Source organism: Chroicocephalus ridibundus, chromosome 1 (assembly GCF_963924245.1).
Source record: "Chroicocephalus ridibundus chromosome 1, bChrRid1.1, whole genome shotgun sequence".
In the NCBI taxonomy this organism is placed as follows: domain Eukaryota; kingdom Metazoa; phylum Chordata; class Aves; order Charadriiformes; family Laridae; genus Chroicocephalus; species Chroicocephalus ridibundus.
The window spans coordinates 152,269,629-152,288,921 of NC_086284.1; the positions used below are offsets into that span (position 1 = coordinate 152,269,629).

General features: G+C 45.9%; 1 protein-coding gene across 3 annotated transcripts in view; it reads right to left on the reverse strand.

Moving 5' to 3' along the window:
• LOC134526965 (chromatin remodeling regulator CECR2) overlaps positions 1-19,293 on the reverse strand; it is a 105,052-nt gene that overhangs the window by 47,755 nt on the left and 38,004 nt on the right. For all 3 annotated transcript variants that reach the window (XM_063359337.1, XM_063359328.1, XM_063359345.1), the window contains exon 2: positions 5,943-6,037. In XM_063359337.1, the coding sequence (XP_063215407.1) occupies positions 5,943-6,037 (95 nt within the window). The remainder of the gene's footprint in view (positions 1-5,942; positions 6,038-19,293) is intronic.

The following is a 19,293-nucleotide window of genomic DNA, read 5'->3' on the forward strand; positions in this document are numbered from 1 at the left end:
AGCTATCCAATCTATTTGTCTCTCATCCATCTGCCCTGACAGTAATAGCACAGCTTTCACGCTCTCTCTTTCCTCCTCCATTTTCATTCCTTATTCTCCACCACGTCTATGGAATAGTACTTCCAGAACATGCTACCAACTTTTCTTCAAATTCTTCTTTAAAGATTCATTTTATCCATCTGAGAATCAAAGACATTTACTTAGCTTTATTTATACTTGAACTCTATAATTTTATTCCACTGTGCTTCTCATTAATCTCTGAATGACCGTGTTATTTTACTGCTGTAATCTCATCCTTCCTTTCCCAACATCTGCCAGCTGCCTCATTTTCACTTTTTACCCTTTAAAAGGCTCACCTTGCGTGGCTTGGCTGTTATTATAATAAATATTAATATTAGATTCAAGATGAGCAATGTAGCCACTTCATCTCCCTTGCCCCCTCATGGTATCTCCTGCGCTGATGATACTGCGTCAATTCCAGAGGCCATCCACCAATCTCCATGATGGATGCAAGGCAGCACTTTTTAAAAGTCAGACTGTAAATAATGCTGATCTTGTTGATATTCACTTGGCATTCATGAATATGACTCTGAGTTAGTGAGGTGCTTTGTGACTGGGCCATTGAAACAGTTGTTATAATCAAGGTCACTGGCACAACTGCAAGAGCCATCTATTAAAACTCTTTCCGAAAGGTGTTGGTCCCCAGGTCTGCTGCGACTGAGTTTAGGCTGGCTGCCCCAGATGTCATGGCGTGGACTGAAGTGTTGAATTCCTTCAGATTATCTTAGTACCTTGGCCTAGCTATTCCTGAAACCCGGTTCACTGCAGTATCCATGAGACTGAAAACTTGGCATTGGTTTGTCAGTTATCCCTGTTGACCCGCCACTTTATCCCCCAGACCAGACCGATGTACAGCGGTTCTTAAAGGGCACAGCTCCCTTAGTCACATGCAGAAGGGCAGTTTCCAGATGTTAAGTGTTTTATTGAGGGCACTTCTACCAAAACATGAGACCTGGGGTACCCCTGAAGTAGCCTGTAAAGACGTAGTCCACACAGAATAAAGGACAAGGACGGACAAAAGCGAAAAAGCAGAAGGAAGAAGTGAAATACTCAGAGCTATCAAACACAGTCCTCAGAAATGGGCATTCTTCCCTAGTGGGTTAGAAGATTTCAGATTACCCCTCCTCTCTTTCTGATTAAAGCTCAAATAAATGGTTACAGAACAAGCATTAGAAAATAAGCAGAACAGAGGCGGTATTCTTGACTGGCAATTCAACAAGTAGGGAATATAGCTCTTTAGATACCATACTGGGAGTATTTCTCAATGCCACCACTAAAGATATGAAAAAAATAATTAAGTCAATTGCAGGGGAGGGAAGAGGAGTTAAGGAATATCCTCTTATTATCCACATCAGAACAAACCAGGTGCAAACTACAGGCCAAAGAGTCCAAGGTTAGTTTACAGAACCAGAAAGAACTTAAGATGGGAGCAAAACATGATCCACTTGGGAAAAAAAATTCCAATGCATTAAGGGAAGAAATAACAAGAGAAAAAATAATTGAGGTTCCTAAGGAAGCAAATGCTGTGTGTGGTGCCACAGAAGTCAATTAGATAGTTTTCAGCTACAGTGATGGACCAATTTCCTGGGGTATAATAAAAAAAACAATCTCATGGGGCATAGGCAAGAGCAGAGGTATTGTTTCCCCTCCTCCTCACTTTCTGGCACCTTCATCCATGTTGAAAAAACAAAAAATAAAATATGTTATAAGAAAAAGCAATTAAAATGTTTTTCAGGAGACAATAGCAGCACACAAAACACGTCTCCCAATGAGAAATGTGATAAAGTCATTGAAACTTTTTATGCCATCACATTAGAAAAATAGCAAAAATGCAATAACAGAGCAGTGAAGAATGAGTTTCACCCAAAGAAATGCTGAACAGCGGGAGCTTTTCTGGATTATTTTAGTTGAGTGTACACATCCATGTCACACCATCACTTCTTACTTAAAAACAGCTGCAGAAGGCTCCTGCTGTGGCTGTTGCCGTTAGCTGAAGCTCTGATCTTCCTGTCTTGATACAAGTCATCAAGTCGCATTTCCTGCTGGAATTAAAGTGGCAGCCCCTAGGGACTATGCAGCTGCCCAATTTATATCAGAGAGTATCTGAAGCAAGCACCAGTATTTTTTCGAACCGCTTAATTTTTATTTATTTCTTATAAACCCCAAATTCTACTAATAGTTTTCTCCCTCCTCACTCCCTGCTGTCCAGGCAGTTGCATTTTGAAACAATTAAAAGAAAACATAGATGTTTCAATGCCTGTGCACAAAAGTTAGAGGCAGGAAAAAATGTATGAGTAAACCCACCGGCATCAAACCAAATGGTGCCTATAGCGTAAAATCAAGCAGAGAGATCATAGAAAAACCTTCAAGGATATTAGTTATTACGTGGTTAGTAGCTAGATGGTATGGATGGCATACGAATACTATGAAGGCTACTCATAGAACAACAAAAGCTGCAGATCATGGCACAAAAGTATTTTGGGTCAGAGCAAAAAGAGGAGAGCAACAGGGAAACCGTCCTGGCCAAGTGCTCAAACCACCCGGTGACAGGCAAGGACGGCTACGGGGTCATCGCTGAAGATGCTCAAAGCCAGAAATGCAGCCTCCCATCTCTTTTTTGTTCTGTTCTTCTACAGTGCTTAACACAACAAGAACCAGGTCAACGAAGAGCGCTCCTAACAGCTATGATAGGTTACGAAAAATAAGAATTTGGAGAAGATCATGTGGCATCCCATTAAGTAGTCTCTGTAGTTAAACACAGATATTCATAACTCAAAGAAAACCTTAAGTTGCCAGACATTCAACACTCCTTAGCCATCAAGCAGGGGAAAACTAATCTCTCCCATACGTAATTCTTTTCTTTTAAAAAAAGTCTGCCATAAAGAATATCAAAACCAAGGCAAAGTTTCTCTACTTCAAAACCAAGAACCACAGAACCCTAGAAAGGTACTAATCTCATTTAAAAAAAAAAAAAAAAAAGAATAATAAGGAAATCAAACTAGAGTACGTTAAATTGTGCATTAGAAGGGCTCTCAGCTAGGTTCCACTTCCAAAATTACTTGAGAGCACATTATAATTAGCAAAGGTATGTGACAGTTTTATACCCCTCTATGATGCATGATTAAAGCCAGGCAGCCCACGTCAGCCGCAAGTTCTGCACGCCGTCAAAACAGATGTGACGAGAACAACAAGCTGCTTCCAGACGGACTGTGAGAAAGCATAGACAGATGACATTTTGGCCATCAAAGAGGTAAGACACGATACAAAACTAATTAAACCTCAAAACGTCTTGGAGAGGTAGGTAAACTATGTTCTATAGGAGGTTATAGGAAGCATCTTGTGCTTGAGCTGCAGTGCTCCAGCCCAAGAACAAGGATGAGAACAAGCTCCTACCTTCCCCTCTGAGGTGCAACAGGGAGTAAAGTTTACAGCCTAAAGATTAACAGCTCACAGCCTCGGCAGGAGGATGCGGAGCAGAAATGACTGGAGAAATCGCTGCTGTGATGCCACTGTGATGGTCTGTGAAACTCCTAATTTTTCCCACGCGAGACAGATACCTACGATCTGTCTGCAAAAGAAAAAATACAGAGTCCTGGCCCATTGTGAAAAGCCAAATCTAAACTCCACACAAATTCTGCCTCTTACATTTGCGCGTCTCTGCTGAACACTCTTAAAAATCGATTAGCTGCTCAACTCCTTACCATTAACTGGGGACAAACTAGGTACGGTAGGGAAGTTGTGCATCTCTTAAACTCGGGTTAGAGGGAACAAAGGTGTTGGAAATAAATGTGTAAGGAACAAGGAGCATTTTATGCTTTAAAAAACACACATTCATCTTGGGTAAAAATTTCACGGCTGGTTTGTAAGTGTGAAAAAAACAGTGGGGCAAGTTTGTTTCTCAGAGGTGTATCCAAGCCATCATTTTTATTCTCATTTATCTATAGATTTCTGTGTTTAGACTATGTCTTAGTGCTTCTTCCTTCGCGACATCCCTCTGCATACAGCACCTTTCCTTCTGTTTCCAGATAGCCTCCCTCATGGCTTCCCCTGCAGCGCTTCAGAGCCCAGCTCCCTAACGTCCCAGTGGCTCCAGGCAGTTTTCCCGATACATTTCTTCGGCCATTTCCACCGCGCTGCTCCTGTTATGCTCTTTTCCCCATCTCCTCTGCAGAAATGACTTTCCTCGTTACTCCCCTGCCCATGAGGTCGCCCCCTGCTACAGGAGGTGCTGCAGAAAGGCTGCAGCTGGTTTCTCCTTCAGCCACCTCGTGATTTCCCCAGCGCAACCGTTCGGGCGATGTGTAAGGTCGTTCTCACGACTTCACTACGTGACTGCGCGCTCCTCCGTTTCCTACGGCACCTCTCGTACGTGGAGAGACACGCAGCAACAGCTACGTAGGCACCTACCTACGCTGCATCCGCACACTGACTAGGCTGCACAAAGCCACGACTGGGCTACCCGCTCTTCCTTCTGCGATGACATTACAGACAACTTGCCAATGCCCAACGACTCACCCATGATTCATCCCTGAATTTTGTTAGTTAAAACAGCTGAGAAAGGGGAGGCAATTAAACCATGCAATTGCTAAGTGAACTCTTAGATCTGGAGAGTTAAGGAGAGCCTCACAATCTGGAATTTATGAAATTTATCAAAGACAAATCTCTCACTGCTCCTACAAGGGTAAGCTGGTTAAGGTGGGCAAAACACTTAAGCCACTACCTTCTGGTGTTTCTGGAATGAAGAAATAAACTTGCCTCATGTTTATAAGCAAGATGATATTGCTCTGTGGCAATGAAGGAGGTACACACAATTGCAGTCCCTTTACAATCAAGCTTCTCATCACATCAGTTTCATTCAGAGACAGTAAATACAGTGCAGTTGCCTGGTTCAGGTCCCGATACCCACTTATGCTGAACATCAACCCAGCAGTGCAAGAGAACCTCCTTTAGTGGCAGATATAGATATAAAAATAAACTATGTAAATTTTGTTGAACATAAGCAGTTAATTAGAAATAGAGCTTTCAATGCAAATACCTATGGTTATGCCAATGCACCAGCCTAAGCTGGGCACAAGAGGGGAATCTTAGGGAGCAGGATTGCTTAACTCCTCTTTCTAAGCAACTGCAAATGTTGCCAAGCTGTCTTCGTCTCCACAGTTATGCTTTGCCATTAACACGATTCACAGAAGAACAAACAAAACACACCGCAACAAGCCTTCGTTATCACTGGGAGCACATTTCACTGCGTGAGTGGTGATCCTCCAAAGAGTGGTGTTCTACACTTGTCTCAGTTTGGGAGGCTACTTTGGTGGACACTAACAAAGTGTCTCTGGATGTTGAAACATCAGGAGAACATGTCAAATCACTTTCCAACATCCTGCAACTGAACCAATTCCAATGCTCCTCTTATTTCCAAGAACATAATTACAATTGTCCCTCTGCAAAGCAATGGGATCTGCCATGTAAGTGAGGTGGCTGCAGAGCAGCACGTTTTATTCCGTACAACACATATAAAATGTTAAAAACATATGTGATCGTTTAAAGACTTACTGTGATATCACTAATTTGACCAAATAGAGTGCAGAGCACAACAGCAGATGTGAACGTTCACTGTATGCTCTAGTTCTACAGCAGAGCATCAAACAGATTTGCACAGGACATGAACAAACAAGTTGGCTTAACAATGGGTCTGTAAAATTAAAAACCTGCAACTCAACCCAAGAAGAGATGGAATTCCCTTCCACTCGGTGAAGCATCTGGCCTGATTGCTGGTGGCTGCCGATCACTGCCACGTCATCACTCTAAAGCCGTGAAACATCCCCGCGACCGTGTTAATTAGCTCCCCTTGCAAAGCGCTTAAGCCATAGAGCGAGGTTACTCACGTGATGTCTCTGCGCTGATAGCAACCTTGAAGAAGGCAGGCAATCAGGTCACTGATAAACTCCACATCATCCCTGTGAAGAGCAGCTTCCAGTTCCTAATGAGCAGGGAGAAAAAAAAATAATAAAAAAATTCCAACCATCAAACTAATTCCTTAAAATTTACTGCTGGCTGATCAGGACCAAAAAGACCCAAGCAGCCTCAAGTATGTGTACAGCAGCAAAGCATACACCGGGTAAGCCGACCTTCCCCTTCATTAAAAACACTGCTACTACTACCTCTTTGTTGCAAGAGTTTATGGGAAGACCTTGAAAGGCTTTCACTGAATGTCACTCTCCAGCCAGAAGACTAACGCTTTTGTCTGGAAACAGAAAAATAGGGTTCAGTGAGGTTGAGATACTACAACCTAATAAGAAACCCATGATTTCTCCCGTGTTCAGCTGATGGGCAGGAATCAACAGTTTCATTCTCCTGCTTTGCTTTCCACTCACTAAGGCTGGTGAGTTCATTTAAAGGATGTGCTCAGAAAGCGTGGCCCTAAAAGCCACTTACAGAGAGAAGTAGCAGTTTCAGATGGATAGCCAGAAATGGCTGAAAGCTAGCAAGCAAATGCCTCAACGAAAAGCAAGCATTTGGATTATTTAACTTATTTCTTGTTCGTTTTGTTCTTTTCCCCCTTCAGTAAGAAAGAAAGAAAGGATGGAGGGAAGTCAAACCTCATGACCCAAAATCTCAACCCTTTTTGGAGAGGATCATGGCTTATTTCAGCACGACGGAGTTCACATAAAGGTCTGATGTAGGAACTGATCCATAAAAAGGATAAATCTCTGAAATGTAGTTATTATGAATTTCGCACATATCGTGAGAAATATCTACTTTTCAGCTAGCAATTTCAATCTTCGTTTTCAAAATATTACTAGGTTAACTACAGTTTCATTTATATGCCAGAAAATAATTCACAGTAAGAAAAACCCACTTCCTGCAAGACTTATCATCAGTAGTATACAGCACTTAACAAGATTTAATATGGATAAGCAACACAGGCATAAGAAGCTATTCTTTTTGGGTTTCAGAGTAAATAATGGATTGAATACAAACTCCTACTTGAATGTTACTCAGCAGACTGTTACACAAATGGCTAAGCTAATGGCTACAGAATAAAGGTTAATGGCCAGAGAATAAAGGATAAACGTTTTGGCACTTACCCAATAAAGAAGAGAAAGTGCTTTTTTATTAGACCGCAGTAACTGCGGTAATAAAATTATTGATAACAGATTGCAGATTAAATGCCGCTTGTAGTTTTTTATTGGAAATGTATTAATGGCATATTTTCATTATCAACACCACTCTTATTTACCTCTTGTGCAACATCCAAAGTGCTTCACGAGTGGAAGCCTGACACCCACCCTGTGAATGTATTAAATGCATCTATTATATGTGGAAACTCAAGGCAAGGAAAGGGCGGTGGGCAGCCAAAGCCTGACATCGTCCCTGCCACTGAGCTAGGAAAAGTCCAAAGAATCTCTGTTCTGGCTTCTAGATGACTACCCTGCCTAATGACAAGTTATTACAAAAACTGCAGTTGCTTCTCATCCCTTGGAGAGAGTCATTTTATTGTTGTATAAATAATAATCACGCTATATAAATAGCAATTACCGAGTGAATTCACTTGGTAAGCAGTTAGTATTTTGGAAGCGTTGGCTTATTTTATTTGTAAATTACTTTAGCGGACATCTGCCTTCTAACAAAATATACCTGAGAGGGGTGGAAAAAAAACCACAACAAAGTAAGCGATGTGCTAAAACATCCCAGGTGTGTTATCACAGTAAACTTGCAGCTTGTGAAGCCTGATGTTAGGACTCAGAATAAAGGGCAGGGGGGGAAGAAAGTCTCCAGGATGTCCCCCCGCCCGCATTCAGCCTCTCCATCATCCACATACACTTGAGCACTAGAGCTGTCAGTCAGCAGCCTGCCTCTGCTAGGATGCGACAGCCTTTTGTATGAAGGAATATTTAAATTGCTTCCCGTGAGCCTTTTCAGCCTGCTGTTTGACTAACACTCCTTAAGCAATGGCTCAGATAGCTCCTATCTGCATCCATTGTTTTCCAGGCCCGGGAATGACCTTTACATTTTTGGAGCCGGCCGGTCACCCTGGGAGCTGGGGGACATTCCTCGGGCACTGGGCAAGGTGCTGTCTCCCGGGCAGGGGACCCACAAGTCTCCCCCAAAACACCTGGTGCGTGATTTTCCCCCCTCTCTTGCTGCCTCCTCTCTCCCAGATGGGTCCTCCCCTTCCCCGCCACCATGGCAGCTGCAGCACCGATCTGGGGACCCAACCTGGCCACTGATGGTTTTGTGCCACTGGGCACACAGATCGACACGGAGTCCCAGCGCCACCCTGGGTTAAGGGGCTCTGGCACGAGTCAGGATCAGATACACATAGCAGCAACACATAGCAACGGGCTAACGAAGGTCTGTCATTAACAGGCGTGATGCTGTCGGCACCTCTATAGACAGGCGCTTGCACCGCACTCCCCAGTGCCATGGGTGCTGCCTGTAGCCCACCCCAGTCCTCTGGTCCCTACCGACAGTCACATCCGGTGCCAGTGGGTTACAGTAATGGCACAGTCCAAGTATTACAGTGATTGTCTACCTTGGAAAAAAACATCCTAGTGTTGTCCTGTAAAGTTTTTGTCTACTTTTTTTCTGTCGCTGCTTGCTATAGGGCAAGAGGACCCAGGGCTGGGTCCACTAGCCCTTTTTAACTGAATGTCACAATTTTCTATCCTGCTGGATTTTCCAGCTTTCTACCCCAAACCACCTAAATCCTGGATGTTTCACATGTGTCCAGAGTACTATGGGAGCACGAGGGACCAGGAGGATGCGATGCAAATCTTAACATCTCAGGACCGTGAACAAAGAGTTAGGATCCCCTCGGGTTTTCACTTAATGCTTCATCCCGCATTTTGCAGGAGGAGGAATAAACCTTATTTTTCCAGCCCTCCCCTCCAACAAGCGAGGGCCGGCAAAGCAGCAGGGGGCTCAAGCGGTGCATCTGAGCAGAGGTGACGCCAGGGACTCCCAGGAGAGAGAGGCCACCAAACCCCACCCTGGTCCTGAGGGCAAACCCTGCCCGTGGCCACCGGTCCCTGGGCTCCTCGGGCCTGGGCCTGGCCAGGGCGAGCGGCTGAGCTTCCTCCCAGCCACCATCCCCCCCACGCCTCCAACCCTTTTGTTTTTCCCCTTTTCTCTTTGAGCACTGAGCTGTGAGCACAGAAATCTGAACCTTGCCAAAACGCTTTGGGGACGGCACAGAAAGGAAACAGAAGAGGCAGCAAATCAGCAGAGGAAGGAGGGGGGGGAGATACATCTCCTCCTCCTCCTCCTCCTCCTCTAGCTGGAGAGAGCAACAGACAGGAGAAAAGCAGGATTCTCCCCCTCTCCAGCTGGCGTCACACCTCATTAGGGAAAAGCCTGTTTAACGTCTTTCCCTCCCCCCAGCCCGGGACTAAATCCCCCCTGAGTCAGGCGAAGGCTGTCGGGAAGAGGCGGCCGCCGGAGCAAGGGTGACCACCTCGCCTGGGAGAAGCACTGGCCCAAAGCAGGGTTAGCCAGGGTGGGCGAGAGGGCACCAACCCCTCCCTCCCCGCTCCCTGGGAAAATAGCTGGCAGGGATGGGCTGGGAGAAAAGTTTGGGTCTGAAGCGAATGCTGCTCCCCCCAGAGCCGCTGTAAGCATCTATTAAACCCTGATATCACCTGCGTTTTGCTGCAATGGCTGCTTCCGTCTGCTCTTGGCAGCACCTCAGTGCTGTGGCCTCCACACATGTGGTGACCCAAGCCCCACGTTGCCCGATGCATACTCCTTTTTCAGTATCTGCCCAGACTTTTGAGAGGAAAGACGATTGCCTTCCCAGGTAAAGGTAAACAAATGAGTCCACAACGGTGACAGCAGTGGCACCACTCTCGCCAACACCAGCGCAGAGGTAATGGAGGCATCTGGCTGGCTTTCTGAATGACAGAAAGCAGCCGGTCAGACTCCAGCTCCCCGCAAGCTGTCTGCTCGGAGGGCGACATCACAAAGATGGGTTCCTCCAAAACCACAGGCAAGCCCAGCACACGGAAGAGCCCTGCGTGAGCGGGCTGGGTGCTGAGGTACAGGACTACAGTTTAAAGGCTTCTGCTGTGCTGGAGCTGAATCATCCATAACCGAATCTGATGAACGTAACCAGTTTAAGCACAGCTAAGCCTTGTCCAAGTTAGCCATCAGTTTAAAAACTCCAATCCCTTCAGCTCTATTTCCATACCACTGCTGTTATCAGCTTTCCATTGCGATACTCTCAAGTGACTCAACAGGCTTTTGCAGAGGCTTTAGGAGATCACCGAAAGCTACCAGTTGGCTGTGCTGAGCCAGCCCCAACCCATGCGCTGAAACTTCAACGCCGTCACTAGATCGAGTCAGGACGTTCTTTTCCCCTCACAGATAATGAATGACAACAGGTACCTGGGCAACAGTCAGGTGAATTCATGCAAGAGTACTGGGATTGGGCAGGAAGATGGGAAGTCAACTGCAGGTCTGAAATGCTTCCAAGGGAGCGCCATTTACCTCCATGTTGCCTGAAGCCAGTGTCTGTGCTTCACATCTCCGGCAAGGAGCTCCAGTTGCCCTCCCCACCAAAGTGCCAGACATTCCCCAGCTGTGAAGAGGACACAGGGACCTGGGGAGGGATCACTGCTTGCTCCAACACATCCCAGAGAGGAAAGCGTGGCGCACTCTTTTCGGCAGCCGATTGACCCAAAGCAGCAGCAGAAGGCCAATGCAATGAATAGCCGGACACCGTCCCAGAGCTGAGGTGACAGGATCCAGCTACACAATGAGCCAGTTGTGCTCTGCCAACCCCCACAACTCAGCTTGTTGGTCTGTCGGTGCGCTTAGCCCCTAGGATGTACTCAGCACGCCTGAAAAAAACAAGCGCCCCTACCAGCAGCCAGAGTGGTTTCCACGGCCCAGTGCCATGCTCTCCCTGCTTGTGATTGCTGCCATCATATGGGAAGAGTTTTCAAAATATGAAACTTACTGAGAGTGCCCTGCTCTGTATGACAAGCCAGGAGGGCCTTGCGGGGAGTTAGGGGTATTCCTATGGCCACGATACCCTAGAAGCGCAAACAGCAGTGGGTTCTGATGGCTGCCGTAAAGTCAGAAAGAAATTAGGGCTCATGATGGAATCTCCCAGCCATGTTACCTTACTTTTAAGCATCTAGTTGGAGACACCACCCATTCTCCAAGTCTGCAGCTGGATGCACCTCTCGCACTGCTCCACAGTCCTGCAGGACCCTGCACGATGCCCCCTCTCTATATGATGCTCCAGGGCTTTATGGCTTCCTGAGCCAAAAAGGCCCCCAAATTCTCCACTCCACCTTTCCACCACAGGGAGAGTGGGTGCTGAAGGCTCTGCTCTTCCTGTGCTCCTGACAGCAGGGAACGAGTCAGCAGCTCTCCTCAAGGAAACATCATCATCTTCAATCTCACCCCTGGGGACCAGGAGCTCAGGCGGAGCCAAGCTGGCCTTCTACAGTAGCTTCAGGGACACAAGGTGAAGAGATTTAGTGACACTTGGCACCGCAGAAGTCCCGTATCTTCTCTGAGCCGTCAGACCGGTGTGTGCGAGGACAGGGGATGAAGAGCTACCATCTGAGGGAGGAGAAAAGCTACCCTGTCAGAAGGGGACTACCATTTGGGGAGGGGGAAAAAGCAAGAACAGCAAAGGTATTCCCTTTTCCTGTTTCTTCAGGTCCCCCCTTAACATTTGTCAGTGCCTTCTGAGAACTCTACCTCCCTCCACTTTCCGTGAGCGGACTTTGAAGGCTATTTCAAGCACGTAAATAGGGGCATAATGTTACTCCAGGGCTAAGCAGAGGTGTGAGATGACAGCTTTGTATGAGGGAGATGGTTATAAACAGAAAGCCAGGGAGAATTTGTCATATTGCCTCCACATTACGGCTGTTTGCAAAGAACGAATCCCATATGCTCCCCCCGGTGCCTCGGTTTTGTCCTCCTTTAGCCTCTCTATGAGGATGCTTAAAAATCTGGGATGGGCACAAGGCTGCTGGTGATCTGAGACCACCATGCTGTCTACCCTCTATCCCACTGGCCAGAATGGTTGTGGCTTCTTGTTCTCCATCCACGTTAACCTGCTGCCTGATCCCTCCTTTGGGACAGGGACCCCTCCCCTGTTTGCACAGCACGCCGCCGCTTGCTCTCCAACTGGAATTTTTCACTGCTGTGTAATACAAACAAATACGAGCAGCTCACGCTGGGCGGCTAAACTGTACTAAAAAGAGATTTCAGACTGATCAATCCCGTCTCCCTCATGCCCCATAGCAGCGTATCGGTGTTAATAAAGCTTTCCTCCTGGCTCATCTTGCCTGCAGTGCAAGCGATTTGGGACAAGAACTACATTCGTTATGAATTTTATGCATTGTCAGCACTTAAAAGATGTAAAACTGCTGTTCGTTCCGTTTCTTCCCCCTGCAAAGTACCTTTTCAGATGGACAGGGTACATCTAAAGCTCCGAAGTAACAAGCGATTAGTTTCTGTTTAATAGTTAGACATTAGTACTTGATGCCTCTAGAGCAGCTTTCATCCTAGAGCATCAAAGCATTTAAAGAACATTCAGTAAAGCCTTGCAGCACCTGTGAAGGAAGGGGAGGCACACACCCACATGCAGAGTAATTTTACAGATGGAGAAACTAACACAAGTCCCAGCATCTTTACTTCACTCAGGGCGTGCTTCGCTCAGTGGCGCGGCTGAGAGAGAAGCCATAAGGCTTGACACTCGATGCCACTGCCATCATCTTTCTTTTTCAGCAGTTTTATTAGCAGCCAAAGCATTTGGAGATCGTGCTATTTCCCTCCAAAGGATCATTTCTCCCTTTCAAAATAATCCCCTCTTCCTTCAGAGCAGATAATCTACACCATTTACCCTAAGCCAGTTATGCTGGCTGAGGGGCAAGCACTGCACTGGGCACTGAGCTGGCTTTACACAGGGGAGAGACAGACATTTCAGGCTCAGCAGAACCAATGTTCTCCAGCCTGTGGTTTGCAGACCTCTTGCAGACCCCGTGGACGGCTTCCAAGAGGCCTGCGAAGGGCAATTAAGAACAGCAAGCTTAACACCAGTCTGCTTAAATTTCTAATCGGGGGTCTGTGCCTTTACAGGAAAAGTACTGGGGCCGCACCCTTAAAAAAATCCCAAACCAAAACACCCCCACGAAGTGGCTGACCACTATTGCCCGAGCCACAAGTTCAACTCCTCTAGCTGAAAATAACCTCCAAACACAACAGTACGAGAGGAAACACAGTCTGCTTGAATTGCATCCTGTTTGCCTCGCCCTCAGAAAGATATCATTTATTATCACCTAGAAAGGATCTCTCCCAGTAGCTGCGCTTGTGTGGAGTTTCAGATGTATTCAGATCGTTAAACTACTTGTAGATTGTGCTGGTTTAGGCTTTTGGGTTTTTTTGCTGGGAAGACAGGCTGAGGAAAGTGGTGAGCAGACAGCTAGAGACTGGGACCATTCTGAAGCTAACCCATAATAACATACAGATTATATATTGTTAAGTTCTCACAGTTGCATGCCAGTAGTACCTTCCTGGTAAAACCAAACCCAACTCACCCCAAGCTCCCTTTCTCCACAAATGCTGGATTTAGCATTCCTATTTATGGGCTAAGTACTACCAGCAGCTAAACACTGAAAATTTTAGCAAGTTTTACGTAGCGCCTCAGGTAAGCACAGTTAGGTCGGTGGGGAAGAGCATCAGCACGGCTCTAACCTGTTCTTGACAGTGTTTCTGGAAACAACATCACCGGGTTAGCTATGGTCCCTCCCCAGACGATTCGGCTGGGCGATAAATAAAGAACAGCTGATCCTGCCATGTCACCATCTCCTGCGGTAAGAGGCTTCCTGGGTTCCTAGTGGGAGTTCTGCTAAGCTTTTAAGCCCATTGGCAACGTGGGGAACAGTCTGTAGCTCCAAAGCCAAGAGGCTCGAAGTAATAATCCGATTTCAAAGCTCCTCCTCCTCTCCAGCCAAAGGCAGCAAGGGAGGATGAGATCAGACTGTAGATGCTCTTCATTTTAGGTCTGGCCATTGCGCTCATCTGCTCAGCATGAGCACCGGGAAGGGAAAGGATGAGCGCCAAAATCTGGAATGGATTGCTTGGCTAAAGTTTCTGCAAAGATTTCAAGACTTATTGGGGAAATTATTTTTTAAGGGGATTTTTTGCCGCTCTCGATATAGCCAGATGGGCCCATCTAAGCCAACCTCCACTTTTCTAGTTCGTGCACCGCCAAAAACTCCTGGGGGGTTTACTCCCTGCCATCATGCACTGCTGATGCAACATGGCATGCAAGCTGTGCAGCTGGTTTGCACTCGCGCCACGGAACTTCTCCTGTAACAGTAACCAGTGGCGCTTCGGCATTTACATCGCTCCCCCTACTTGCCCCACCAGGATGTTATTAGCTGCCAGTTGATGAGCAAGTCAAGAAAAAGATATCTTCAGGGGGCATCGAAATAAACAGAAAACCCAGATCAACCCTTAAGGGCTCAGGTGATTGCTTTACATCCCTGCTGCCCCTCTAAGGAAAACAACAGCCTGGCTTTTGAGTGGGGGGAAAAAAGGTCCCTTCTCACCCTTGCCTGAAAAAGTGGGATGAAACGATAAAATGCATTAAGATTAAAAAAAGGCTGTGAAATCTTGCTTTTCCCCTTTAATCTGACCTCCCCAGCCAGCCATTCTTCTGCCTCCCCTTTGGATGCCGCGGCGAGCGCAGCCCACAGCATACCCACCACAAACAAACCCTGGCTGGCGACTCAGCAGGGAGATCGGCCTTAAAGTGCTGTCGGCACTAAAAACTCTTCCTCCTCGCTCTGGGTCAGACAAAAGAAAAGCCGCCAAGAGCCTGCAGCCACACACAGGTACCCCATGGGCTTCTGCCACAGCGCATGGCCAAGAGATGAATTCCACCACGGTGAAAACCAAGTTCCAGCATTTTTTCTATTAATTTAGCAAAGAAGAATTTGCAAGAGTATGAAAGAGCTGGCTACCGGTATCTGTCGTGATGATGCAGCCAGCCACTCAGATGCGTGAACTGCCTGTTTGCAACAAACTTAGTTTCAAGCCTAAGAATAAGTTTTAAAAACACACATCTATTCCACTGCATAACAGTGTGTGGAAACATAACTAAGAGGTCTCCTTCGTATTCTTGGATAATCGTCTGCACAACTCTGGGTAGCCAAAAGCATCACCTTGGTTATCTGTCAGACTCTGAGCTTGTTCCAAGCTTATACAATCCAGACATACTTCAATACAAAAATTAATGGCTTTTATACTTTTTTTTAATTATTATTATTATAAGAAACACAGATGCTACCACTCTAATGAGAGATATCTGCACTAGGGGATAGGCTTGTCATAGGAAATGGTGTGTCAAGCTTGTCGAATGTTCTAATGTGAGTCACAGTTCCTTACACAGCTCTGGCTTCATAATGCACGTCACCACAGGATCCGATGTCAAAATAAATATAAGTTACCTCTTCCAGTACTCACACTCCACCTTCAGCCCTGTCCAAAAAAAAAATCTGTATTCATCGGATATGTGGAAAAGCCCCCCAGAGCTTTTAATGCCTGGTTGGGGCTCAGAGCCTCTGCCCCAGTGATGGCTATCTAGCACACCTTCCCTGGCTGGCCTCCTGGCTTCAATGGGAATCCCACGCTTCCTCGGCTGCCCTGCTGAACATGCAGACCTGCCCCGCTCCGCTGAGCCATCATCTTCCACAGGATGCTAGTAAATACCCAAAGAGAACCCAAGAAGGTTGCCTGGTGACCGAGGTGGCTGCTCTCATGGCTGGGAGCAGCCAGGAGCCCCACAGGAATTCCCGTTCTCCTCCCTGCAGCTGGGGGAAAGCAGAGGGGAGAAGGGTCTGCTCGGAAAAACAAAGCAGAAAGCTGGCAGTTCCCAGGGTTTTCAGACTGTCGAGTAAAGCGTAAAAATCTCAGGAGCTGCTTCTTAATGACACATCGCGAGTGACTCAACCTTTGCACAAGTGGCACCAGTGTGACTGTCCCTGACTACGGCCCCTCGGCCAGAGGTGGCCATGAACCACCACCTCCGCCCGTGTCTGGAAGGAGCTCGGCTCACATGTGGGTTTGCCAAGGGAAACAATACAGAGCCCTTCGCGTGCTCAGGAGACGGATGCTCCATGTTTTACTCCACATCTGGCAACGCTGCTCCATAAAAAAGGTGATGGAGTGCTTGTAGCTCTCCTTCCAGAGCACAGGATGAATATCTTCTTCAACACATATGCCATACAGGAATTCTTCTCTAGCTTAATTTAATGTTAGCTTTATAGCCAATAAATTTGCAGGTTGCTACAAACACTTGGCTATTTATGCAGTAATGGTTATATCTGCCAGAAACGGCAAATTATTATTGTTAATTATTATTATTATGCTGTTCATAAACATTAATGCTAACTACGCTCTTAAAACACATATTATAAACAGCATCGTAATTTGAGAGAAGGGCAGTAAACTGTTGCCCAGACGCAGAGGAAACCAGGTCTATTGCTGCAACACTTATTCTACAGACATCATTTGGAGTACCTTTTTCTCCTAAATTCCCTCCTCCCGTCAAGAATAAGGAAAAAAAAAAAACCAAACAACAAAACAAAGCACACTTGTTTCATTACATTTTAAGAAATGAAACAAAGGTCTGTCCCGTCTTGTGAATTGGAATAGCCAGCTTTGTTTCTGCAATTCAATGCAGAAGTGATGACACTGGATTATCCAAAGATCCGCACAAAACACTTTGGTTGGATGAAATAGCTGATCTGCCCGAAGTGTGGGGGGGGAAATACGGTAACAGATAATTACATAACCAGCTTGTAAAAGTGTTATTAGTAGAGCATGGGATCAGGAAAGCCCTGGCTTTTATTCTCACTTCATGCATTCAGTGATGAGAGCTAAATCTCTGTCCATCTCTCTCTCCTCCCCCACCAAAAAGTTAGATAATCTTTAGCCAACCCTGTAAAACACTTGCAGTCTTTGAACAAAAGCAAGGCTGAGGTTAATGTACTGCTACTTCTTTAACATTCAGATGCTGGATGGGTCTGAAGATAACAGAAGAAAACGGGAAAAAAAAATTTCCTCTGCCATTCAGATAAGGTAGCTCGAAGACTCAGGGGTAAACTCTAAAGTTCAACATTTTAGTTTGAAAGGACATTTCCAGCCATTGGCTACTGGAATTCAGATCTAGAATAAGTGATAAAATGCAATAAAAAAGAGCTTCTTTGCCAGAAAGTATCTCTTTTTTTCAAGGAAGCAACGGGAACGTTAGCCATTCTGTACATTAACTAGGCACAGCAAAAAACCACACGTGGACTTTGTTCTCAGTTATCCACAACTGGATGTCTCTGGAAATCTTTCCTCAGGAGTATGGTTTTGCTCCTCCTTTCTCAGGAAAGACAGAGGCGAATCCAAGCAGGAGAAAAATTAAACTGGTGGCAACGGACCTTGAAGGTCTGACAGTGACCTGCAGCACTAAGGTCTTCGAAATGGCTTTCATTTGCCAGAACATAAATTAGATTCCTCACTAGGTACGGCACCGGGGTTAATGGGAGCTTTATAAAGCCTTCTTTGAACATACAGATTATCCTTTTCAAAAAAGACTAATCTTGTGGTTTAAAGTACAGTACTGGGAGCCAGGAAACCTATTCCCAGCTCTGTCAGGCTGGGTGACTTCAGGCAACCCACTTGACTATTCTCTGCTCTTTTTCAATACACACAAAATAGAGACAAATACCTAAACCTCCCATGAGGCTTAATATTTGTAAGACAACGAGAACCAGCTTAACTATTCACAGCTCCTTCGAAGCAGAAGAGGATGGCAGGCCCTTTTACATGCAGGCTTGCTCAAACCTCTCCAAACAGTAAGTCCCACAGAACAGATAGCAGCAAGGACACCTGCACCGGGCACTTTGTAAAGGCAAGAATCCTGAATTACAACACTACCAATTACATTTTTTTTCATCAGTGAAGGAAACGTCTCATCCTGACCGGCATTTCTGTCCTAAGGAGGTGCTCAAAAGGAGCAAAACTGAGGAACTAAGAAAAATTCTAGTTTAGGGAAAACCGCACTTGCTAGGCAACTCCCAAAGAGCAGCCTTCCTCTACCAGATCGATTTCACTGCAAGAATGTTAAAAACAACGTAAAGACAATAAAATAAATTCAATTAAAAAAAAATAATTCAAGCATTTCAAAGGTAAAATACAGAAAACTACCAGAAGTGTGAGAAGGGTCTTGAGCGCAAGTCTTATGAGGAGCAGCTGAGGGAGCTGGGATGGTTTAGCCTGGAGAAAAGGAGGCTGAGGGGAGACCTTATCGCTCTCTACAACTGCCTGAAAGGAGGCTGTAGCCAGATGGGGGTCAGTCTCTTCTCCCAAGTAACAAGCGATAGGACAAGAGGAAATGTCCTCGAGTTGTGCCAGGGGAGGTTTAGATTGGCTATTATGAAAAATTTCTTCACTGAAAGGGTTGTCAAGCATTGGAACAGGCTGCCCAGGGGAGTGGTTGAGTCACCATCCCCAGAGGTATTTAAAAGCACAGTAGATGTAGTGCTGAGGGACATGGTTTAGTGGTAACTTGGCAGTGCTGGGTTAGCGATTGGACTTGATGATCTTAAAGGTCCATTCCAATCAAAACGATTCTATACTTTCATGACACAGAATGTTCAGCACTGGGAACAAGGATCACTACTTTCCTTCCAAGAATAAATTCATTCTAGGCATCTCCACTGTGACAACCAATACTGGCTTAGGGCCTCCTCTCAAAAGGTGCCTGCTATTCCCCCTAAACTGTCATAGTTACATACTTTTCATATTTCAGTTTCCATATATTAGTTTCCTTCAAACTTTTTATTTAAAAGGAGTATAAAACATTTCAGTATAAAACAATCCCATGACTTCTAAACCTCCGTAAAAGAGGGCACGCAGAGCCTTTTTTGTGCTATGCACTACAATATTTCAACGACTCGCGTCTTTCAAGACTGAGCACAGCTGTTTCCTGCAGACCCCAACATTTTGATCGATGCATTCACGTGCCGCTCCAGTTCGAAACACCCACTTGCCCATGGGTGCAGGTGACTCTGATCGGGTCACTCCCAGAGGACTCAGTCCCACTGTATTGACGGGTGGTTACATTTCCTGTGACTCAGCCTCACTAATAAAGCTTCAGCAAGAGGAGCTCCGAAGACTGTTTCCCAAGTCATTCCCTTCTACCATGCAGAAATCTCA